We start from the raw sequence: 27,304 nt of genomic DNA, 5'->3' as shown, positions 1-27,304 counted from the left end.
CACAATATAAGAGACGTTGGTGCACTCAACACTGGGTCACACTTTGGCTAGTGGCTCCTATTGATCCATTAAAGCTTCATGAAATCTAATATTACATCTAACAAGATCATCATTAATTTGTGAAATACAGTTCATACACAAAACACATCCGACACAATAAGGCACTGTAACTTGAGTTTTATACCAAGAACAAATAGACCGGAAGTATCTTGTACCCATGGTGATACTGACAAGGTAGGTAGCTTGATTATATTTAAAAAGTCCCAGGTTCAGTTGGTTATTATTGTGAGAAAGGTTTACCACATCAAAGCAAAATAAAAGGACAGAAAGACAATCCACAAAATCTTACCTCACAAGAAGGATGAAATCTTCCCGCATTAAAGCGTATCGCAATTTCTCTACTTCCGCAATATTATTCTGGAAAAAAAAAGCATTAGACAAAAACATTCACAATTAACTTCATATTAAATTAATTTATACATACGTGCATATATATTTACACACACATTCATTCATATAAATGGTGACATCCTTTTCCATATTAAAATATGGTGACATGAATGACTGTAGTAACAATCAAGGGAATTTATGCACTTGCTATAGTTGGGAAAAATCCTCACAGGAACATTGCTGAACAGGCGGAAGGAGAAAATCAGAGTAGTTCTACCTGAATTCAAAACAGCTTTAGAAGGGGAAGAAGCAATATGGATATGTGCTCTGGACATTTCCTTGAAGAGCAGAATAAGACTTGGTCTTTGATAGAATCACTATATACTGGAATGAGAACTTGGGTAACAAAGGTGAGCTTCAACATTTCCCAGTCAAGCTGGTCTGTCTGCTAGAGTTAATGTCATTTTTTGATGATGCTCAAGAATATACTGTGCAACTCAAGACCTGATGCTAACCTTTTCAGTTGTTGTACCTCACATCCAAGTCCAAGATTACACATGTTAGTGAGAGAAATGTTGTTTGCAGGTGCTTGTGCCTCTGTCTCTATAGAACAGAAAATATGCATGATTTGAAAATTGATGTCTGAAAGACTGAAGTTCTTTGTCAGTGAAGTCCTATCTTGAGTCAAGTGGCACAGTTCATCAAAGAACAAGAGTTGAGAGAAACAAACTTCTTTATATATTTGGACTACACAATCAATGACAATGTTATTGTTATCGGAAGCTGGTACAGTCAAGTCACTTTATGCATCAGGACAGTACAAACAGTAACAATGTTAGTGATAAATTAGTTCACAGAGTGGAGAAGGCCAACCTGATATTCAAAAGGTTGTGGAATAAGTACACGCCAGTCAGAGTGAAGGACAAAGTAGATCAAGCAATAATATTACTTGCCCTATTATACAGGTGGAAGGCATAGACAATATAGTGTGAACATGTAAAACAATTGCATGCATTCATGGTGAGATGCATGAAGCAGATCGTGGATATCACAGAGACAGACAAGATCAGCAGGACTCACAAGCTCCTTCACAAAGGAAAGATATTTGTGCAATAAAAACTCCACTAGTTTGGACATGTCCAAAGAATGGAGGAAATTCACTTGCCATGATAAATATTCCCAATATTTCACAGAGTTACAAGATATCAAGATTTATCTCAGCTGAGATACAAAAACATGGTTAAATATAACCTGAAGAGATTGGACATCAGTAACTGCAACTGAAGCAAACAAATGGAGGAGGATGGCTTATTTGTTGATATGACTTATGACATTTCATATGGGCAATCATTATTGACTATCAATGGATTGCTTATACCATCCATATACACATACATTATATACATATGTGCATATATTTATAATTATATATCTGTATGCACACATATATATATATATAATTATGAAAACACAAACCAACACTGATGGGAGCAGTTGTAGTGCTAATGTTGACAGTGTAGTGATGCTACTGTGTAGGGTTCGGCGCGCATGCGCAGAATGGGACTACTTCCGGGTGGCCACCGGAAGTCTTCCCCATGCGCATGTGCGGGAAAACATCTCTCGAGCCCGCGAACCTCAAATCGCTCTCTTCGGCTCAAGACAGCACTGCGATCGGTCACGGTTTTCCTGGCTCTGACAGCCACACACCAGCTTCAACCAACTTCAACCAACCTCAACGACCAACACCAGCAATATATCAGAGGCTGTTCATTCCCCCATCAGACAACGTACAACCATGAATCAATAAACCAAGTTGTCTGTTCACCTTTAACCTGAGTTTCGTCTGTTTGTTTTCTGCAAGAATTTTGTATGTGACTAGAAAGGATCTCGACACCCTGCCAGTGCTTCGATGATAGATCCTTTCACGTTACAATTGGTGACCCCTAGTTGAGAAAAAGAACAGGATAGAAAAAGACACAGCGAACAGGTTTTTTTTTGGGGCCGAAGAGCGCGGAAATTCACATTTATTTTCCTATTTTCTCCTTTTCAGCACGGCGAGGTGGGTCAAATAACCTTATTCATCGCACACAGTACAAAAAAAAAAGAAAGAAAATAGAAAACACACACACATTCATTTTTTTCCTTTTCTGTATTTTGTTTTCCTTGTACACACTTATTCCTTTTTTTTTTTGCTACCCACGAGGTGCACACACAAACACAATTTTGAATTGCCTTCTCGGTTCCACGTGTTCTCTCTCCACTTCTAGACCATACCTTCTGCCCCCTTCTCACAGATTCCTTCCGACAAAGGCATGGCTTCAGGTTTGCCTTCATTTACGGGGGATATGGGTTTGTGGTTTGCCCAAGTGGAGTGGTATTTTGATGCACATGCCATTTCTCCACAGCAGCAGTTGCACCTGCTATATTCCGGCTTACATCCCCGACTCGCCGCATCGATCAGGGATCTAATAATAAGTCCCCACCCGGATGCCACATACGCGTCTGTGAAAGCAGAAATCCTCCGCCGCAACACACGTTCGGGGGAGAGCAATATTCAGGAGCTGATGGCCGACGAGCAGTTAGGGGACAGAACTCCATCCCAGTTTCTGCGCCATCTAAGGGAGCTAAGCGGCAACGCATCGCACGCGCCGCTCTTACGGAGGATATTTTTCTCCAAGTTGCCTGCCCACGTGCAGACAATGCTGGCCACGGTACTGGAGTCTGTGTCAGTTGATCAGATTGCCACGATGGCCGATGGAATACTGGAATTTCCGAATCCATCTCCATCGCGAGGCCTCTGTGCATGTATAGGGGGCCCTGCGCAAATTTCACTAACCGAGCGGATCGATGCGCTCACGCGGCGAATCGACGATCTATCCCGTGCGATCGAGCGCCGACAACGCAGTCGTAGTCGCTCTACCAAAAGGGCAGATCGGTGTACCCAGCCGTGCACTTTCAAGCCCTCGGAAAACTAAGTCCGGAGGAGGTGAGCACGTCACCTTCTTCCATCGCCATTCCCAAAAATCGTGCAGTTTTTGTAAAAGATCTGGTGTCGGAGAAATTCTTCATGGTAGACACCGGCTCCTGTTGCAGCATCTGGCCCCTTCGTCTGGCTGCAGACAAGCCCAAGCGCTCTTCGATTGTCTTGCATGCTATTGACTCGTCTCCCATAACCACTTACGGTCAGATTTCGCTGCGCCTCAACCTCAACCTTCGTCGAGACTTTCGATGGGTTTTCGTCATCGCTGACATCCCGCATCCTATTCTCGGCGCTGATTTCCTGGATAGGTTTAACCTATTGGTGGATGTCAGGCGTCGGAGGCTTCTTGATAGCACGACGTCGCTCTCTACACCGACTGGGAGTTCCACCACTGCGGTCCTTAGCCCGACATTCTTTGTTGCCACCTCTGGAGACTCCTTTCACTCTCTTTTGGTTTCATTTCCGGAGCTAGTGGACATTGCCTTTAAACCGGAAAATCCTACCCACTCGACCCTCCATTTCATCACCACCAATGGGCCACCTGTATTCTCACGCCCCCGGCGCCTAGCGCCAGACCGACTTAAAACGGCCAGAGCCGAGTTTGAGCACATGCTTCAACTTGGCCTTATACGCCCCTCCACCAGCCCATGGGCATCTCCCCTTCATTTGGCGCGAAAGGGCGAGTCTGATTTTCGCCCGGTTGGAGACTATCGACGCCTCAATGCCGTCACAATAGCCGATCGCTATCCGATTAGAAATCTCCGGGACTTTACAGCAAATCTCCATGGTTGTACCATTTTTTCGAAGGTCGATCTGATACGCGCTTACCACCAAATACCGGTCAACCCAGCCGACGTTCCAAAAACTGCAATCACTACCCCGTTTGGGTGTTTTGAGTTTTTGTACATGAGTTTCGGTTTGCGGAATGCTACTAGCACCTTCCAGCGTTTCATTGATGAGGTTGTCCGCGGTCTTGATTTTGTGTTTGCCTATGTCGATGACATACTCATTGCGAGCGACACACGAGAAAATCATCTCCGGCACCTTTCTCAACTCTTCCAGCGTCTTCGCGCGTATAGCATACGCATAAACCCCGACAAGTGTGTTTTCGGACGCTCTTCCCTAGATTTTCTAGGGCATCATATTGATTCGACTGGAATCAGCCCCCTCTCGTCAAAAGTCGATGCCATTCAACGCATCGCACCCCCCACTTCCTTGCGCCAGCTCAGGCATTATCTAGGGATGGTCAATTTCTACCGACGCTTCATTCCCGGTTGTGCAGATAAGCTGCTACCTCTCACCAGGCTGTTAAAGGACTCTCCTAGAAAGGACAGTCAAGTCACCCTTTCTGTTGAGGCAGTGACAGCCTTTGAGTCCATTAAGAAGGAGCTGGCTTCTGTTTCTTTGCTTGCACATCCAGTTCCTGGTGCTTCTCTCTCTTTGACTGTGGATGCATCGGACACTGCGATTGGCGCTGTGTTACAACACACAGTGGATGACCATGTTCGACCTCTAGCCTTCTTTTCCCGTCAACTGCAACCAGCTGAACGACGATACAGCACCTTTGATCGTGAGCTCCTAGCGATCTATCTATCGGTTCGTCATTTCCAGCATCAACTTGAAGGGCGAGATTTTGTGATCTATACGGATCACAAGCCCCTTACGTTTGCCCTGTTTTCAAAAACGGACAAACTCTCACCCCGTGCTTTTCGGCACCTGGATTTTATCTCTCAATTTACTAGCAACATTCGACACATACCTGGAAAAGAGAACGTTCCTGCTGACGCTCTCTCTCGCCTTCCAGTTTGCGCCCTTTCGTCTCCTGCTGCTATCGACTTAGCTGCCATATCGCAGGAGCAGCCACCTTTGGCGTCGTTAGATTTAACTTCTCCCAAGTTCTCCTGTTGCCAGTTTTCCTACCTTCCGCTTCCGTCAGCCGAAGGCACCATTCTTTGTGACACTTCAACTGGATCTCCCAGGCCACTGGTGCCTGAGACCCATCAACGCTCAGTGTTTGAAGCACTGCACTCCTTATCACATCCTGGCATCGCTGCCACCCTCAAACTAATCACTGCTCGGTTTTTCTGGCCGAATATGCGTCGCACAATTACTTCTTGGACACGCGCCTGCTCCAAGTGTCAACGATCCAAGATTCAACGGCACGTTCATGCCCCGCTTGGACAATTTCCCCCCACGGAGGCCCGTTTTCGCCATGTCCACATCGATCTGGTTGGACCATGGCCTGTGAGTCGCGGGTTCTCTTATCTATTAACTTGTGTCGATCGTTTCTCCCGCTGGCCAGAAGCCATTCCGATAGCAGACATTTCTGCTGAGACTGTTGCGCGAGCTTTCGTTTCAAACTGGATTTCTCGCTTCGGAGTCCCGTCCCGATTGACAACTGATCGTGGACGACAGTTTGAGGCCTCGCTATTTCGCGAATTGTCGCGAATTTTGGGTATGCACCATATCCACACCACAAGCTACCATCCAGCGTCTAATGGATTGGTTGAGCGGTTCCATAGACAGCTCAAGGCCGCTCTTCGTGCCTCTTCGGACCCACAGTCCTGGATCGAATTTCTGCCCATTGTGCTTCTCGGCTGTCGGACTGCTGTCAAGGCAGACCTGGGGTTTTCTGCTGCAGAGCTGCTGTATGGTACCACACTGGCATTGCCCGGTACGATGTTGGTGCCAGACACTTCCCCGCCCCATGATCCGGCGACCTATGTCACCAGACTGCGGGAATATTTTTCAAACCTTCCGCCCATGCTTCCCAGAAAGCAATCTCCACCGTCCCATCTTCCACCGGATATGAACACCTGGTCGCATGTTTTTGTTCGGGACGATTCTGTGAAGGGCCCACTTGTTTCTCCCTATAAAGGACCTTTTCGTGTGCTTTCTCGCACACCAAAGGTTTTCACGATTGAGATAAATGGTCGTTCGGAGACCGTTTCCGTGGACCGTTTAAAAAAGGCACATTTTGAGACGTCTTCATCTTTTGATGACAACCTTGACACACCCACCTATGCACCTTTAACAACACTTTCACCTGCACAAACGCCTTCACCTGCACAAACGCCTTCACCTGCACAAACACCTTCACCTGCACAAACGCCTTCACCTGCACAAACACCTTCACCGGCTCCTACAACACCACCCTCGCCGTCAACGGGTGCCCCGAGCACACCGTATGTTACAAAATCGGGCAGAACAGTGCATTGGCCCAAGAAACTTTCAAAAACAATTTACATTTAACTTTCTTTAAAATGTTTCTTATTGTATAATAGTATGTACCAAGTCTTCTGGGGGATCGGCAAGCCTTCTGTTTTCTGCAGCACCACCACAATATTCTGGTTGCCGTACTTCGCACTCGGAGGGGAGCCCTGTAGTGATGCTACTGTGTAGGGTTCGGCGCGCATGCGCAGAATGGGACTACTTCCGGGTGGCCACCGGAAGTCTTCCCCATGCGCATGTGCGGGAAAACATCTCTCGAGCCCGCGAACCTCAAATCGCTCTCTTCGGCTCAAGACAGCACTGCGATCGGTCACGGTTTTCCTGGCTCTGACAGCCACACACCAGCTTCAACCAACTTCAACCAACCTCAACGACCAACACCAGCAATATATCAGAGGCTGTCCATTCCCCCATCAGACAACGTACAACCATGAATCAATAAACCAAGTTGTCTGTTCACCTTTAACCTGAGTTTCGTCTGTTTGTTTTCTGCAAGAATTTTGTATGTGACTAGAAAGGATCTCGACACCCTGCCAGTGCTTCGATGATAGATCCTTTCACGTTACAACAGCACTAGTAGATAGTTGTGGTAGAAGTGATAGTAGAGCAGTAGCAGTGTTAATGATAATGCCAAGAAGTGTGGTTCAAGAGAGGATATTTAGAGGTAGCAAAGGCAGTAGTTAAGGTGACAGTCGTTATTTAGTATTAGGTTAACTCTGATTGGGGAAATCAATGATACAAGGTGTTCCAGCCATGACTATTTTGCCTTTTCAAACAGTTTATCTCAGACAACATCATCCAATCACCCAATATACCCTTCCTTTCTTTTAAGACAAATACAGCTGTGTGGTTAAGAAGTTTGCTTCTAAATTATGAGGTTTTGAGCTCAGTTCCACTGTGCAGCACATGGAGCAAGTGTCGTCTACTATAGCCCTGGCTGACCTAAGCTTTGTGAGTGGATTTGGCAGATGGAAGCTAAACAAAGCCCATCATGTGTGTGGGTGTATATGTGTGCATGCATGTGTGTGCATGAATTTGTGCCTTGACATAATGTGACAGATGTAAATGAATTCCACCATCATACAAGCCATGTCCTTTGTTTTTGCAATGTCCCATAAAAACATGTCCAGCCATGAGAAAATATTACTTTGGTGAGAATTGGCAAGAAGAAAAGTATCTGACCATAAAAAACATCTCAATGAATTCCATCTGCTCCATGTGAAAAATGGAAAGTGGACATTAAAATGAGGATGATGCTGATGAGTAGGATGTGATATAAATTTGGCTGCTATTTATAGCAGAGCCAGCAACCACAAGAGGCTCCCTCATAGCTTCATAATTGTATAGCTACTACATACAGCTGAGGTGGTGTACTTAGGTCATATCTGAATGAAGGGTTAAACAATGGTTGATGATGGAAGCTAAAGATGACTTAGCTTCACAGCAGTAGTAGTCACTGATTGCATTGATACAAATTTGTCCTCTATATTTGTTATAGTGTAAATGTCAAGGTTTAATCATTCAAGTACAAGTTTATATTGTAAACTACAATAACAGCTACCTCTGTTGGTGAAGAGGGTATCAACAGCTGTGATAGCAGTGATACTGGTGAGTGCATGTGTGTGTGGGGGAGGTGTGCCAAAATGGCAGCAGTGCTAGTTGTGGTGATGCCAACAGTTGTGATGATGGCAATGTTGGTGGTGGTGGTAAGCTGGTAAACAGTGATGATAAAGATAAAAATAATGGTTTCAAATAAGAACAACTCACCAATAAACCTAATATTTTTGTTTCAACCTGGACTTTGACATCGTGCTGAACTGGTTTGATCACCTGAACACACAGACAGTGAAAAAAGAATAGTTTTAAAATACTTTGGCATTATCATTTAAAGATTTTACCTAAAAAATTAAAGAAAATCTAAGTATATGTATTTGCATCTCAACAACACAAAATATCTATATACTAATAAAACTCTGTAATTGCTTGCTTGCTTGTCTGTAATTTAATACAGCCAAACCAGTGAATAATGGGAAAATACTCAGAAATTAAGGTACCCCTGAAATGTGAATACAAATGAAATAAAACTCATTTTTCCTAAGTCGGACCATGGACTCATGAGATACACGGTTTTTTGGGGTACCTTCATAAATAGCCAAAACGGCACATAATGGGAAAATACTTCAAAAGTAACATAATCCTAAAATATAAAAATTGTTTATAGAGTGAGTATTCATATTTCAGCTTTATTCAAACAGACAATATTTTAATTATTCAAAAGTATTTTTAAGTGAATATGATTTGAAAAATACGAGTTGTTTGTAGAGTTAATGTTTATATTTAGCTTTCTTTAAACAGACAATATTAAAATATTGTCTAAATATTATTTAGAAATATTTTCAAGTGATGATTTAAAAAAAATATTTTTTGAGGTAATGGGAATTCTTTCTAAGGTGAATACAATTTTCTACTTCTTAGATCAAGGAAGAAAGTAAACATCTGGTTGGGTTATAGATGGTGGGAAGAGAGCACGGCTAAGGAGAGCGAAAGAAGGTGAGGAAGATAGTGGTGAACACCAACAACAAGATCGGGACAGGCAATGATGAGACTGATAAAGGAAGGGTTGAGCATCTGGCAGAGCAGAGGGAAAGAGACAGAAGCAGGAGAGTTCAGGAATCGAATGCTTGGAGTGCTGACCATCTGGTGGAATGGTGGGAAAGAGACAGAAGCAGGAGAAATTATGAATTGGACTTGTAAACCAGACCTATGATGATAAGAATGAATTGAAATATTTAATTGGATCATCAAAAAATTAACTTTCATTTCAATGAAATGTTGAAATCAGCTTCAATGTTTTATAATCTGAACTGTCAGTGACCCAATGGGTCATGGGTAGTCTAGTACTAAATAAACTCAGTATTCTGTACACAGTACTCTCTTGCTCCTATACCAAGATATGCAAATGTATTAAAGTATCCTACATGTATGTATTAACATGTACAATGTGAGTGTAAAGTGAATTACATGTATGTATTACAGTGTACAAGTATGTATCATAGTGTCCATGTATGTATCAAAGTGCACTACATGTACATTTTAAAGTATACCACGTGTGTATAAATGTATGCATGTAAAAGTGTCTATGTATGTATTAAAGAGAAAATAACCTATAATCAAATGAAACTACTGATAGACAACAGCAACAAAAAAAAACCCAATAAAATTTGTAAATTCCAGAGAATTTACTTCTCTTTATACTTTTATGAAGAAGAACACTGAACCCCTTTGAAATTCCCATAAACAAAAAGCAATTGCTGTTGTTACAAGTAAGTTTGAATGATATTGTTCTGGGTGTAATTGTAGCAGCAGTCAAAGTGTGGTTAGCTGCTTGTCATGCTATTGACTTCTATCATTGCCTTTGTAGTCAGCTCAGGTCAACTGCTGTCCAACTATCTCTGTTGGCTGTCTCCTATTGTGTCTGTCAATGCTCAATGTCAAGTGGCTAAGGTGTGTTGAATTTATAGTGCTGGATAGGCTCAAACTCAAAAAGATGGAACTGTTGCTGGAGCCAGTTCTGGCAAAGTGGTGACTGGTTAAATTTTTTAATCATGTTAGTAATATTCTAGCGAATTGCGATATCAGATATAATAATTTAACTGTTGAATATTCCCATTACATACCACAAAACAAAATGTATCTACTTTTCAACAAACACACATACAAGTACATGAACACACACATATTCTCAGTCTAAAATTAAATGCTGACTGAAAAAAAAACAAGAGGGAAATTTCTTCACTGTTTTATTCAGTCCACATTAAATAGTAAGGTCTTTAGAAATTTCTATGTCAGTGTTAATTGCTATAGTAGTTCTCTCTCACTCACTCAGTAAATTAACAAACATTTCTACATTATTGCTTATTCACTGTGAAAGTTTCATTGACTCCTTCATAGGTTTATTACAGTGGCAATATTTTATATCTAGATGCATTTTTTGTTGTTTCCCAGGTTTGTGGGTTGGTGAGAGTAGCAGAGTTTGGGCAGTTTTCTTCTTGTCAGAGAATGATATTTACACATGTGTATATTTTTTCTGATATATTACATCTAATTTTCCTTTGTATCCTTTATTATTTTAATAGCACCCACTTGCTCAGTAAACAAATTTAGAATACTAAGTACTTAAAGACAGCATTAGAGTTTATGAAGAAATCAGGTATTATTTAGACTTAGCCATGTTAATCATTCTTTTTTTAGACAAATCCTCTATGTGGTCATTTAGTATGCTATCTTTGTATTTTTTAATTTCTGCTTATTTTTTATCAAATTATGCTGGTATATCTGAAAAGTTTCATTTTATTAAAAAATATTCATTTAACAAATCCCAGAAGGAAAAGAATGAAGAAATCTGCAAAAATAATTTTTTTTCAACATAATTGTAATTTGCATCATCAAAATGTGAATGCTGTGAGAAAACAGAGTTGATGTGTAGAAATTGGTCACAACTCTTCATGAAGGTATTCATATAAAATTTTATCTAAAAAAAGTTATTTTTCATAAAGTTATGAAGAAACAAAGTTGTGGAAGGGGAGTGCTTTAGTTAAAAGAAAACGTGATAGGCTTATATTTGCTAGAATTGCTACAAGTAATTTAAAACTTCTTTTGTTATACAGCTTTTTTACTCTTCAACAACATCCAATTAATATGAAAGGATATTTCCAGAAATATAAATGAAAGCATTAAAAAAAGCTATCTTGCAGTATAAGATAATAATATTGCAATGAATAAATATTAGTTTTGTGACTGAATCATGAAGTTGAAAGCTTCAATAGTAAATGAATCTTGAAAACCTCATTTTCATAAAAATATATTAAAATTGGAATCTATAAAAACTTAAAATTTTTAACTAATTAGGATTTGAAACAAAGAGCATCATGCTTCAAACTAATAATAAGTAACTACCAATTCTGGTGCTCATTCTTCTGCAACCTTTGAATTTTGTTAAAATAACAACCAACTCAAACAACAATTTTATGAAAAAATAGAAGAGATGAATGTTAAAAAAGAATCCATTGTTGATGGAAGGTTACCTACCTCTAAAGCTCTCATAAATAGATCGAGGCCTCCTTCATTCAAGAACACATTGCAGGTTGCAGGAGACTCATCTGAGAGCAAAGAAACAAAAACACATAAGATATGAAAGAATGCAAAGAAATCAAGACATTATATCAAAACATGCTGTAGACTAGCAAGCAAGCTACAGAAGTCTACAACTTCCTCTTCCTGTTCACATCAAAACATATTGCAAATTAGCATCATGTTGCTTAATTCTATGACAACGAATACCAAATCTCCAGCTATAGTTTCAAATTAACAGCTATTCCTCAAGCCCAACCAACCAAATACCATCTGATGAAATGTGTACATTTGACGAGTTAAATCTATAGGTCTCTCTAAAATATTTAATAATTTACCCATGTGAGGTAAAATCAAGTAGAGTCAACAGGAGCTACAGTGATTTAATGTACATAAAGAGACCAGGCAGCAAACTGAATGCAACATGTTCAAACTTCCACAGCTCATTTTTAGGTGATCCAAAGATCTAACACACCAGATAAGTTTAAGTTTCAGCCTGGTTTGTACCTGACATTGCACATGGTCAAACAGTTCATTAGTCATGTGACACACAGTGTAGAATAAACAAAGTGGCAGAATATTGGTAAAGACCAGGCTTAAGTATAGCATTTTTGGTGTGTTGAACAAATGGATCTTATTGAAATATTCATGCTACAGGCTGCACTGCCATCATAACCACCCCTATCACCAACATTTAGCATCTGTCTTCCATACTGGCATAAGTTGGACAGTTCAACAAGATCTGTTGTACTAGAAGCTTGTGTCATGCTCCTCAGGCATAGTTTTTGTAGTTGGATGCTCTTCCTGAGGCCAACCACTTTACAGAGTATACTGGGTGCTTGGCATTAAGAACATCCAGACGTACTCCACAATAACTACTTTTAACCACGAAGAAGTTTCTATATATTCACAAGAGTTTCCTTCTGTGCTCAGTTGTAACAGACCAATGTAACACTCGAAGCTAATATTCCAGTCTTCAAACATTACTAAAACTCTTTAAAGGTCAATTGATATTTACAATGGTGTATTGTGCCATCATCTGGGACATTACTGCTGCACAAAGACAAACATAACAGACCATGGCAAAGAAAGGCCTCACAAATGATTGGCATTAAGTCACTCACAAATACTCTCTAACCTCTGACCTCCAGATGTACTTTCTCCTCTCTCTCTCTCTCTGAATTCTCTCTTCAATTCAGTGGCTATTGCTGTCAGATTCTCTTAATTCTCTCACAGCTTCTCCTCTCACCTGCTAGGTTCCACACTAAATACTATATGTGGTTTTTCTCCCCTAGAATGTTGGATTTCTGGAATTCCTTTTCATCTACATGATTTTATTGCAGCCATCTCTGTTCAAGAGAAAGGTTTAATGGTACTGATCTCACTGGTCTCAGATTTTGTGAGAAATTTATTCCTTTCAAACCAACCTTAACAGCTAATGTTATACATCTTTACAATAACTAATAATCATATTTAGAGGGAACATGATTACCATGTTTCCACAGAGAATAACATTACTAATATTAAGAGGTCCGAAGAAATGACCCAGAATCTTGCACTGAAATAAAACTCAAAACAGAAAAAGAAAAATATTCGCCAGACAAAAAGAAGCAGCAGCACTATCACCACGACCCTCTAACATCCATGTTCCATGCTGACATGGGTTTGATAGGATCCAATGGTCCAAGTACTGCATCATGCTGCAATGACAATGATGACAACAGTGGCTGCCACCACCATTTAACCCTTTCGTTACTATATTTCTGACCAAAATACACCCCTCATGAGTTTCAATTAAATTCTTAAATAATCATGAATCTAGGCTTGTTTCATGAAATAACTGTAACTTTTTTACTTATCAACATATTAATGTGATTTGGAACATAATTAAAGAAAGGGTTCTTAATCAATTCTATTGCATAACTTTTGTCTTAAAGTGACTTTAATTACAGGTAAATCCAGGTAAATTGAGCAAAAGGTAAAAATATTAAAATTTTAAATTGAGCAAAAGGTAAAAATATTAAAATTTTGTTTAAACATCACCATAGAAAATGAATCATCAGCTAATATTCAAATGGGTATGCAACAAAATTTTGATAAAGAAGAATTGTGCACATCACTAAATCATCAGTTGAATTTAATGCACAACAGGTGTACCATAAAGGTGGAATAAAGCGAAATACTGGAATCCACCGTAAGTTTGACCAAACTAAAGAAATCGGTCAAAAAATAATATACGGCCCTGGTTATGGTATGGAAGTGATAACTTCCAGACCACATCGTTCCCTAGGCCATGCTGACTAACATTATTTTCCCTGTATAAAAACTAAATCCACGCAGCACCCAGTATTTGCTTCACAAATTTTCCGAAATTTGAACCCCCATTTTGTGTTTGTTTACATTCTGCATAAGTTTGTTTCCGCATTGATCGCTTCAAACAATAACTTCCAGACCACATCATACCCTAAGCCATGCTGACTAACATTAGTTTCCCTGTATAAAAACTAAATCCACAACAGTACCTAGTATTTGTTTCACAAATTTTCAAATTCGGAATCAATGCTTGATAACATGAAACTCCTATCCATTTTCAAAGTTGAAGAAAAATCGATGCTGAAAAAAATGTGGAAAAAAATCTCCCAAAATTCAGGGAATTAAAATTACACGTCGATCTTTGTACAAAACTGTAGATGAACTGTTTACGAAGCATAATCACGTGTTTTCACGAATGTACTAAAGAGATTTGCTCTGATATTCTCATTTAAATATGAATAGGTAAATTCGGACAGCTTTGGGCGGTTTGGTCACATTAACCAAAATTTTTTTCGGGCGGCTTTGGGCAGTTTGGTAACGAAAGGGTTAATGACCATTTAATATCCATGTTCCATGCTAGCATGGGTTCAACAGGATTCAAAGGCGCTAAGTAATGCATTGTGCTCCAATGTCTGCTTTGGTATGGTTTCTATGGTTGGGTGCCCTTCCTACAACCACTTTATGATATGTACTGGGTGTTATTTTTATATCATCAGCACTAGTAAGGTCATCAGGCATCCTGCAAGACTAAGATTTCCTTCAACTAAGTAGAGGTACAGTAGAGAGGGAGGTGGCTTTATGCTATGGAATGAGAAGTTGATGCAGGAACGAAGGGTTGAGAACAGAATAAGTATCTTCTACTATAGTCTTAGGCCTTGTGAGTAGATATGGTAGACAGAAATTGAAAGGAGACCACTATGTGTATGTGTGTGTGTGCGTGCGTGTGCATGTCACCTAATCTTGACATTATGTAATAGTTGTGTCACCATATAAGTGTGTTGTTTGTTTCAAATCCTCCATGAAAACATGTTTGGCCACAGGGAAATATTACCTTGCTTGGAAACAGTTGAGAAATGGCAACAGAAGCAGCCATTTATAGAAAATCTGTTCAACAAAATCCATCTGATTCATGCAAGCATGGAAAAGTGAATATTCAAACAATGATGAAGATGTTTACAGAACCTATGTTTGCTAAGTGACATCCCAACTGAATTACTGATCACCAATCTAAATACTGATCAGGTTTTTATAATTATTTAACTTTAATAATAGACTTATGGAAAAAAGTCATGTAACTTTAATAGACATAACAAAAAAAAATCCCTTACGTAATAATGGTTGTGACCAGTGCTGGTGATACATAAAAGGTACCCATTCTGGAGACATGTACGAGGCACCCATATTGGTGATGTGTAAAAGGCACCCATGCTAGTGACATGAAAAAAGCTACCTGTGCCAGTGATGTGTAAAAAGCACCTATGCCAGTGCACATAAAAGGGTACCCATGCTGGTGACACATAAAAGACACCCAATACACTCAGTCAAATGGCTAGCATTAGGAAGGGTATTCAGGTATAGAAACCAAGCCAAAACAGACAACTGGAGCCTGGTGCAGCTCCCTTGCAGCTGACCAGCTCTGGTCAAACTACCTAACCCATACTAGCATGGAAAACAGGCATTAAATGATGATGATGTACATAAATGCAAACCTGTTACAAAGTTCTTCATTTAAATATGTGAATATGCAAAATCATACAATCTAAAGATAATTTGAAAAATTCATTTGAAATGAAATAATTTCTTATGTAAATATAGCAATGATGCCTAAAACTTTTGAGGCAAGACATGAAGACTATTATAAGATTTATGCCTTCCCCAAAGCATAAATCATTTGGACAAAAGAAGCCTACAAATGATTCTCCTTTGAAGAAGACACAGACAATACCAATTTGGGGACAGAAAAATATTTACAAAAACCTCACCAGTAAGATTCCAAAGAGCACTTAATGTAAATTTCAAGGTGATATCAATAGCCATATGTTCCATTTTCTGATGCACTAATTCCAGCATCTTCTGCATATAGTGATGGGTTCCTCCAAGTCTTGAAGTCTCTTCTGTTGAGATCTGCCAGCAAAACATACATTTTCTGATGTTACAAATGTATTGCAAGGGCATACAATTCCAATATTTAGGAAATTGTGATTTTGTGCATATTTTACATATGTGTTCCACATTAACACATACAGACATTCATATATATGAATATATACACACATATAAACATACAACACATATACATATTTAGATATATCCACACTTAAACATATACTGAAATATAAACATATATTAACATTATAAAATATAAACAAATATAAACATTAACACACAAATAGGCTTTAAACACATATAGACATGCACACACATATATAGAAACTAGCAGTATCGCCCGGCGTTGCTCGGGTTTGTAAGGGAAATAACTATATAAGCATTTTTAGAGAGTTATAGCCAAAAAATAGCAAAAAAATGCATTAAAAATGGAAAAAAAATTATGGTAAATTTTTTTTTAAATCGTAGACTCATCATAGACGCGCGCTAATACCCAGAAGGGCTCGATATGAATCACGACTGTAAGATACCCAGTTTTGGTTAAACTGCTCCACAAAATGTGGGAGTAGTTAGGAATCTAAATCGTAGGAGACAGACACACAACTTGACTTTTATATATAAAGATATACACATAGATATATATATAAACAGATATATACATACAACTATACACACACATACATTTTCTACGGTTCCAACAAAACAAGGGCTGTGAACAAATATGTACTCAGAATCATATATATCTATGTGTTTAATAAATCTGACTGTGAAATAGGTCCAGTGGTTAAATTACAAGGATTTTAATTTAGTTGTGATATTTACAACATTGCTTACACATACAATAGCTGTTGACAACTATCTTTCGACATGTTAAAAGAGGGGAAAGCAAATTCTCTGAGATGCAACTGTAATGAAATTAGTTAATTTAATTGTTGTTCTAAGATGTCAAAAGATCGGGCCTAGATATTCTACTTGACTATCAATATATTCATATGACCATATTCATATAAATACATTTACATGATGATCTATCAACAATTTTATTATAATGTTGCTCTCTCCCTCTTTTATATATTGCCATGTATCACCTCCTCCTCCTTGAACTACCATATTTTTCTTTTACATTCTCCCAAACTAAGATTCATCACTGACCATGCCTCACTTCTATTCTCATCTCCACAGTATGTCCTATCACACTCATGAACCTACCTGCCCACCCAGTGATCCTTCATTCTGTGTCCCTATTCTCTTTCTGTCTACCTTCTTGCACCTCATCTCTACTATCCTTTTTCCCTTTTCTACTAGGGTAGCCATGTATCTCTTCTACATACTTTAATCTCTCAAAACCTGGTACAAAGCCGCTTCCCTCAATATTACATCCCCAACCAATCAAGGTATCTTGTTGTGCAAGTTACTTAGTGACCTCACTAAGTCTGCTGTCATGAAAGAAGCACCCAGTACACTCTGTAACCATCCACTTTTCCATGTTTGCATGGGTCAGTCCATTTTTCCATGTTTGCATGGCAAGAGAAGAAATATTCTGGATCACAATGGATTCACAAAGTACAAGTTCAATGAATAAGAATGGCAAAGTTAGACAATGTTATAATCCTTACAATGTTGAATTTTCATAACACTCACTTCGGTATACAGTATACTTAGTAAAAAGAGTAAAGTCACAACTATCTCTGACCTCCTACTACATACTCTGGTACTTCACATACTTCTCTTACTAATAGTGACTAGGTTATTCCATTTGTCACGTGGGAGGGGTGTACCATTATTACTAATTCCCTATAACATCTCCCCTTTTAAGTTTTTCTTGGGAAGTGTCATTTTATTTAGCAATATTTTTATTCACCCCCACCTCCCTTTTTTGTGTTTTTTTTTCCATACAATTTAATATTTTTTTGCACTTGGCATCTATTTTCAGGAACTCTGTATGTTTTCTTTTCCCCTCACTTGTATGCCTGGGTTCAATCACCTGCAGTGGCGGTAGTACTTGGAACATATTGTACAGCCGTGACTTCCTTATTCGATTTTCTAAGGGCTCTTTTGAAAGTACTGACAAACAGTTCTGCCTGTCCATTAGATCTGGGATGGTATGGTGCCATAGTTATATGTTCACAAAATTTTAAAAATTTGCTAGACACAAATTGCGTTCCATTGTCAGACATTATCTCATCTGGTATGCCAAATCTTGCAAACAATTCCTGTTAAAAATTTATCACAGTTGAAGAGGTTGGTTTTATACACTTGCAAAATTTCAGACTATTTTCAGAAACTATCAATTACCACTAAGTAGTAGGAACCATTCAAAGGACCAGCAAAAAAAGAGGGAGAAATATTTACACTACAACCAATACCCATTTGTGCTGGATAAACAACTATAAAAATAGGTTTCATACCTATTTCACAGTTGAAAATTTATTTGATAATTAAAATACATTAAAAGTTGCAAACAAAAAAAAAACCATCTGCAGTAATTTATTGCAAATTCACCACAAACATGTCAGAAAAATTCACTCAAAAGATAAAATTTATAAATATTTACCTTAGCAGCTAAGATGGAACAAATAGCTACAGACATTCTGTTCATAGAAGAATCATCAAAAGAACACAAACAATCCATAACTAGTTCTGCACAGCGGAACCGATCAAAGCTCTGTTGATAAGAAGTTTTTAAAAAATAAATATATTTGATGAACATTATCAGATTAAGAAGAGAAAATATATAATATATGTTGTTTCTTTATAAGATTTTGTATGAATACATTAACAGAAAAAGGAAGTGAACTGGTGGGAAAGTACCCTTCAGCATACAGCTAAATAATTTCTTTCATGTTCCAAGCCCCATTGGGGAACTCAGCTTTCCCATTAACCCTTTAGCATTTAAACGAGCCAGATCCACCAGCCTCTTACAGCAGCCCTACAATATCATTCCAAGGTGGCAAGCTGGCTGAAATGTTAGCATGCCAGGTGAAATGCTTAGTAGTATTTCATCTGCCATTACATTCTGAGTTCAAATTCCACCGAGATTGACATTGCCTTTCATCCTTTTGGGGTCAATAAATTAAGTATCAGCTGTGTACTGGGGTTGATCTAATCGACTGATGCCCTCCCTAAAAATTTTGGGCTTTGTACCTAGAGTAGAAAAGAATATCATTCTAAAAATTAACAGTTACCTCATCAAAATCTCAAAGCTACAAGCTAATGCATGATTCATTCAAAACTATGGATAAGTAGGCATCACTTTTGACAAAATAATGTGAACACTAAAGGATTAATAGTTAAAAAAATATGTCTCATTAATACTAAGACAGACTCAGTTTACCGAACCCTTCTCGCCTATAAAAATTTGCCTTAAAGAAAGTTAATGCATTATTAATAGTTTCTTTCTATAAAGATCATTGAAATGCAATTGAACTGACACCAAAATCGGAATACTGGAATATGAAACTTGCCTGTAAAAAGTTTAAGGCCTACAATTCCAATATTTTAACTCACCCATAAGTTAATTTGGCCTCCTTTTCACTCATCTACAACTGATAAATTCAGTAGCAGATCATTCAAAAGGAGAGAAGTTGAAGTTTGGGCCCTGAAAAATTACTTTTGAAAGATCATCTGTTTGATCTAGGAAGCTAAAAGCTGAGATATTTGTCTCCAAACATGTTCTTAAACTTGAAGGAATCAAAAAGCTCAGGTTTCATTTCTCACAAACTATACAGTATTAGTATATCATTAGTTAAATTTCTATAATGCAATGAGCAGAGTGAATAGAGTACAAACATCTTGTCCAACTCATATTAGTGAGAAGAGTACAAATTATCCAAGCTATACTAGTGTGTAGAGTAGAAACATCCAAGCTGTAGTAATGCTGAAGAGAATGTAAAAAATTTTTAAAGTATTTTTTCATGTGTAAAAGAGTAAATAACATGAATATGAGGATGTGTCTACATATGAAAGTAAAAGCAAACCCTTCAACTCACCACATCTTGCAGTATTCGATCACTACAAAGAGTCAGCAAAGCATTCTTTTGTAACTTCAAAAGATAAACAAAGAACTTAAGTTATATAAAAAAAAAAACAGTAAATAGCAAACAAATATTTATAATAAATAATTATTTACTGAAGAATAGTACTGCCATCTATAAAATAAAAGAATTGAGCAAGAGAAGATATGGAAGAGGACCAAAGAAATGGAAGAAGCAGAGGTGAATTGATGACAGAATTACAAATCTATGTTTATATATATATAATAAAACGGAAAATGTGTGTGTGTATCAGTGTGTATACAGGCCTTTTTCTTGATCCCCTTAAAATCAATATTTGGCATCTGATTTCGTTCATGCTTATATTTCAGAGATGGTCATAGTCTTCAAATTTTCCACATAACGAGCAATGCCACTCCTAGGTAAATAACAAATACCAACGATGTTGCTTCAAGGGACATTACTCTTGATGATGTAGTTATGCTACTTTCACTTCGTCTTCTACTATAGTTTTTACAATGCCCATTCACTGCAAACCACAGATATTTGCACATTAGCACTTCCTTAAGGTAGTCATGCAATTAAAATCAACTTTTAATTATGCAATGGAAATCGCCTTGTGGTCAAACAAATGATGGACCACATCATTGAAGCCCAAATTATCACAGGACACAGCAAAAACAATACTGTTTTTATTCTGAAAATTCCGCTAACCCCAACAGACTGCCCTTACCATATGCGGAGACTTCAGTTCCCTCTCAAACTCAGCTTCACCATGACAATTAACAAAGCACAAGGTAAATCACTGAAAGTTGTCAGGTTGGACCTGCGAATGTCATGCTTTTCACATGGATGGTTTTACATTGGTTGTTCCAGAGTTGACCATCCAGACAACTTATTCATATATGCTCCTGAAGGAAAAACAAAAATGCCATCTACAGTAGTTACTCCTCCACTGCAATCTTCACATCTATGCCAAACTGTAGCCGTTAGCAATCAGACTTCCTGCAAGCATTTCATCGATATTTTGCTTCATCTCTGTGATTGCTGAAGTAAGAAGGGTCATTGAAGGCAGTGTACAACAGTACACTGCCTTCAATGACCCTTCTTACTTCACACATGCAGCTTGCTCATAAGCTTGCTCTGACATTTATTTTCGTACATACCATTATTCTATTTGTGAGTTTGCTATAAATGTTTACTTTTGTTTATCATACATGATTTTCATTGAAAAAAGCTTCAATCATACACAACTTTCAGGTAAGATATAGGATCCCGAATGCCTACTGCAATCGCGATCTCATTTCATGGATTTTCATTTATTACAAACTGCTAAATTTGTGTTAAAAAAACTTTATTCATTACCTAGGTTGCTTAATACCATATAATAAAGTGGTAATTATACATTTTACTTTTATCAACTTGAAACGACTTCTAAATGCAGGCTAATTCAACTTAAACCGTCCAAAGGAGTGTGCCATTATAATAAATTACACTGTCCAAAGTATTTAATAGGAGAATGAAATAAATAAAAAAGAGCACCTCAAGTGAATTTAAACTCAAAATTTATATGCATGTAGTCGAGAGCTGTAGCTATTTTAATTTGTTTTGCTGCTGCATGATCAACAACATATGTTTGTGTAAGTGCACATGCAGTCTGTTTCTGATATGTTGTTCTAATCCTTTTGTTACCATACTTCCACTGAAATACACTGCCTTTGTATCAATTTAGTTTGAAAATAATGAAGAATTCAGTGAAATAATTGTAATTATTAAGCTGGAGGCCAAAACATAAGTTAATGTGAAATTTCGATGGAAGGTGTTATTTTAGATCACTTTACAACAAAAGTTTGTATCATAGAACAAGGATGGTCTTTGGCAAGCTGGTATCAGAAAGACAAAGCAATAAGTAATTTTGGGGGATTGAAAAAGCACAGAGATGTCGATACAAGCTTTGAAGCTTTGTTTCTAAGTCAGTGTCAGATTTTCCTTAAACAACAAAAAAGAAAACTAGGTCTGTGTTGATGCAATTTGTAACATGAAGTAAATTTGTGTTCCATGAAGGAGTCTCTGTTTTGAACAGAGAGTGAGTGAATTGAAAGGCTGTAAAGAAAGATGACTTGGCCCAAAATATCAGAATTCAGCTCTTCTCAACGCACATTTATCTCATTATATGAATTTTATTACAACCTTCATTATGAAGAATAATATTCTGATGAGTGCTATTAGGTGGATGGATACGATCATTTCAGAGATTATGCTCATTGGATGTAGGCAATGTTATATGTTAGTTGTATATAAACACAGATCTTGTAATCATTAGACTGGAAAGACGCAGAAGTTAAAACCTTCTTAGGTTGTTAGAGTTAAATAGTGTGAGATTAGGGCTGTAAACGTTCAGTTTGAAGTGTTGAAGCTAAGTAGTTGGTAAAATAGACATTTCACTGGCTCGAGGAACCCCTGTGCAATAATTTAATTGTCTTATGCACACATATCTGCACAGGAGAATTAAAAATTACCGTCGATTTTAGCATTTTTGTAACTTCTTGCGGAACCCCTGGACTGTACTGGCAGAACCCTGGTTGAAAACCACTGGTCTAGAGGGTGTCAAGGTGTGATAAGCAATGGCAAGCAAAAAGCAAAGTACTGTAAAAACCCATGTAATTTACGCAGGTGATTTCAGGATAAAATTTGTTACAAAAAGCTTCTACTCATGTAAAATTCCCACCCAAAATTTTTCATAATTACTGATATAGTCAGGGGAAAAAGGTTTTCAATTTAGTTGTATTTAGCATAATTTCACTTACTTATGATTAGATTTTATAAAATTTTCATTAAATAAAAATTATTTCTGTTTAACAGGTATCACATTGAAAGCTATTAAATTACAAAGTGTTTGTGTTGTTTATAATAAACTTTATGTTACATTTCTTGTCTGCAAGAGATTATGTCCAATCTTTAGCACACTATTGTATGTCTTCTCAAATCACGATCACAGGAAAAGTTGTTGATAAGAATTAACAACAAAAGTAAAGCTGATAAATGCACACAGGTGTTGCAAATTAAATTTAATTACCAATAAACATCACTTTGGATGACACTGTACTCAACCGACAGAGGAAGGTGACTAATCAAACTGATTATGTAAACAATTCCTTTCCAACTACTCTTGTTGGTACCTTTGATATGGAATATGAAAATTTTAATCCCTTTCACACTTATGCTAAATATGCATTTGAACATGGCAATAGTGCTGCTGAAAGACATTTTAATGTTAATGAAGCCAATGATTGAAATTGGTGTAAACAGTACAACAAACTTAAAACTGTGCCTAGTAATAAACAGACAAAAATAAAAACATACAATCAAGATTATCCATATCATTACATTTTTTTCAGTCAGGAATATCCATATCACTATGTATGTCAACGGTGCTCCATTGCGACAGGTAGAAACTCCAAGCAATGTAAAATATGCCCTGGACCGTGCTTACCAGCATGAACGTCAGACTTCAAAAGTTAGTTAACCATTTAATGGTTTTAGTAAATTTATTTAGAAAAAGTAAACATTATACTGTCCAGCATAAATAAAAGTCAACATTCATTATATTTAAGCCATTACTTTTCTGTAAAAACCTATTCTGACATTAAATGAGTCAACTTCCAGTACAAATGTTTATGTTTTGTATGTCTTTTTTCAACAAAAAATTTTTTTTTTAATTCTGGAAAGAATTTACTCATATAATTTACACACCCTCTGAAGTTTAATTTTATTTTTGTGAAAAAAGTGCATAAATTACATGGGTTTTTACAGTACTTGTTGCTGGTTCTAATGAGTAAAACACAAAATGTATAAGTGATGGAGAAAAAGGGACCAAAAGTGAGCCAAGTTTAGATGGAAGTGGTATATAATCAGCCGGTTTAGAGGCCCATAGGCCATTGCAGTAGTGGTAGAAGAGACAGAAGAACAGTTCAATACCAAAGTGAATGTAGACTGTGAGCAAAAGTTTGCATGTGAAGTTAACATTGTGATGATGGTGGTGATGACATTGTAAGGTTAATGATGATGGTGGTGAAGGTGCATTTAATAAAACATAGAACAATTAAAGTTACATCATAAGTACCTGCTGGTGTTTGGGGAAATTTTCCATAGACAAGAGAGTCAGTTCCACTACTTTGCGCAAACATGTAGGGTGTATCTTTTGGCTGACTTCACCTTTAGTGAGATTGTACAAACAAGCTGTAGCAGCCATTTGAACCCCCAACTGCTTTGGATGACATTTCATGCCAGGCAACACATACTGGAAAAAATAAAAGCATCAATTCATAATGATGGTTTAACATTTTAGGTATAAGGCCAGCAAGTTTGACTTAACTGAAACTTATTTTATAGACTCTGAAAAGATGAAAAGCAAAATTTACTTTAGTGGAATTTGAACTCAGAACATAAAGGTGGATGAAATGCCACTAAGCATTTTGCCTGGCATGCTTACGATTCTGCCAACCTGCTACCTTACATCTATTCTTAACAGTGTAAAGAAAATGTTGAAGAAAAAGCACAGAGAATGTGGTTTTTGTAACATCATAAATTCACTGAGCTGAAAATAAGTGCTTAGCAGTAAAAGTAAGCATTCAGTTGTGAAAACAACTACTTTATACACCAATAAAAAGACCCTTCCAAATAATGGTAGCCTGTCAATAAATGAAACTGAACATTATGATACACATACATACATACGATGATGATTCACACACACACACATACACACACACACACACATACACACACACACTCTCTCTCTACTGCAACATATCATCAGATGAAAGGATGACCACATATGAACAGAAGACTATGCATGGTTATGTTAGTAGAAAGATCCAAGATGTTAGTAACATTGATCATCAAAGTAGTCTATCATGGACCAATAACCGGGTTACTACCTCCCACTTTGAAGGGTATGCATTTGCAATCCAGGAACAGAAAATATCAACCAAATACTTGATGCACAAAAGGGACAGGGATGCATAAAAAGCAGTAAAATGTGACAACCGATGTAGACTTTGTGGTGTGAACACCAAAGATATCACCCACATCATAAGCAGTTGTCTGAAAATGTCATCACGGTATTATCTACCAATGAGACATGATGTTGTAGCTAGGACACTCTATAATGAAATCCCTCGGAAAGGTAACCCAAAGACAAAGATGTAAGAACCCACAGTATGGTAGAAGGTATAATAAAAAGGAGTACAGCAGAATGTCCCAGTGAAAACCTCAGTAAAATGTAAGCACAACAAATCTGACATAATGATTTGGAAAAGAGAAGAGAAACTGTAAAGTTGTGGAAATCAGCTGCCCAGCGTATGTTAACATAAAGCTGAAGATCAGTGAAAAAGAGAATACCTACACTGAACCATTGAGAAATCTGTAGTTACTCTATCCAGATTACAAGTTCCAGTTTATACCTGTAATTATTGGGCCCCTGTAATATGTAACACACTACTTAAATACCAATCTTGAGAAATTAGGCTTCTCAAAACCAGAAAGGAGAAAGCTAATTTAAAGACTACAGATCCAATCCATCACTGGAACTGTAAAAATCTGTAAAATTTTCCACAAGTTTATCATTTAAGTATATGTCTAGATATGCAAATAAATGCATGAGAATACATACATAAAACAAAACAAACAAACAAACATACATATACACACACACACATACATACATACATACATATATACCCTGTTGCTGATGTCGAAACTCCAATGAAGGAGCCTTGGATCTAGGTTAGAAACTGGTGCTTTCTCTATTGGCAAGAAATTTAGTATATATAAATCACAGCATGCGTGTGTATATTGACTAGCACATACATTTCCACAATTCTCAACCGATTTTCACCAAACTTTACACGCACATAACTTATGTGCCAAGGATGGTCATGTGCTATAGCATTTTCCTCAGAGCTCCCACATAAGTGGACAAACCGGGAAAAATGGTGGTTTACACGGATTTTTCTCGTATGTACATAATTTTTTCTATATAGGGTTTTCCATACTTTTTAAATTTAAATGGTCATATATTGGCATTAGAGAATACCTTTTAGAGGTTTTCACATTTTTTGATTTATCATTTATTTATGTTGTAATTGTATATTATTAAATATTATAAAAGTGAAAGGATTTTGTCTGTATATCTATTTCGACTGTTCACCTGCAACAGTAATTAAATTAACTAGGAACACTGTACACAATGAATATCCAATAACAAACAATCTTAATCTCCATATTTAAACTGTATTGATGAGTTTCTTGAAAAGTGATGCTCCCTTCTCTTTCTTATATTTGTTGATACCTTTGTTTACATACCAATGCATTGTTTCACTTTAAGGATGCTTATTTACCCATCCATTATGATATTTCAAACATGACCTCTTTTCACTGTGAACTGCTAGAGATTCAAAGCAATATTCGTGAACTGAAGTCAAACTCTTCATGTCTTCCTTTTTTTGTTACCTGAAGTCAATTTCAGAGTGATTGAACACTGGAAGCTCGTAGCAAATACACTCCACTTTATCAAGTAGGTATTATATTGCCATTTTTTAATGTACCAACCATACTTCTCTCCGAAAAAATAGCTCCCTTTGCTTTTGCATAAAATAAACTCACAGAGGGGAATTTTCAACATCTTCCTTCAATTTTCTTACACCATTTATGTGGCTGTTTCTGACAAGAAGTTTTGCTTACATGTAAAACAACTATATTTTGTAGTCATTGTCTGTAATCTACTCCCAAAACACTTCAGTAGCTCTACTTTACATCGCTTGCAAACTTATATGTTCTATGCATACCTGCAGCAGGAATTGGACTCAATCAACAGATGGGCTAAGGATAATAATATGCAGTTTAATGCTGAAAAGTTCCAGGCCCTGCGCTACCAGCATCCAAAACTGAATATTAAACTTACAGGATACACCGTTCCACAGGGAATTTCAATCCCAGAGCCTAAGTCTGTGAGGGACCTGGGTATCGACATGAGTGATGATACCTCTTTCCAAGTGCACGTTACCAGGATGGCGACAAAGTGCAGACGACTGGCTGGATGGATCTTAAGAACATTCAGAACCAGAGATAAGGAAACCATGATGGTCCTCTGGCAGACATT

The 27,304-nt window shown here is 37.6% G+C and overlaps 1 protein-coding gene across 2 annotated transcripts in view; it reads right to left on the bottom strand.

Annotated features, from left to right (window-relative positions):
• LOC115213854 (protein zyg-11 homolog B) overlaps positions 1 to 27,304 on the bottom strand; it is a 163,211-nt gene that overhangs the window by 13,394 nt on the left and 122,513 nt on the right. For both annotated transcript variants that reach the window (XM_029782793.1, XM_036504892.1), the window contains 7 exons: positions 24,266 to 24,442; positions 20,140 to 20,193; positions 18,705 to 18,815; positions 16,027 to 16,168; positions 11,690 to 11,760; positions 8,369 to 8,431; positions 350 to 417 (listed from right to left, as the gene is read on the bottom strand). In XM_029782793.1, coding sequence (XP_029638653.1) covers positions 350 to 417; positions 8,369 to 8,431; positions 11,690 to 11,760; positions 16,027 to 16,168; positions 18,705 to 18,815; positions 20,140 to 20,193; positions 24,266 to 24,442 — 686 coding nt within the window. The remainder of the gene's footprint in view (positions 1 to 349; positions 418 to 8,368; positions 8,432 to 11,689; positions 11,761 to 16,026; positions 16,169 to 18,704; positions 18,816 to 20,139; positions 20,194 to 24,265; positions 24,443 to 27,304) is intronic.

Source organism: Octopus sinensis, linkage group LG7 (assembly GCF_006345805.1).
Source record: "Octopus sinensis linkage group LG7, ASM634580v1, whole genome shotgun sequence".
Taxonomy (NCBI): domain Eukaryota; kingdom Metazoa; phylum Mollusca; class Cephalopoda; order Octopoda; family Octopodidae; genus Octopus; species Octopus sinensis.
Note: the sequence above shows the minus strand (reverse complement) of the source record. Positions and strands in the feature narration are given on the sequence as shown.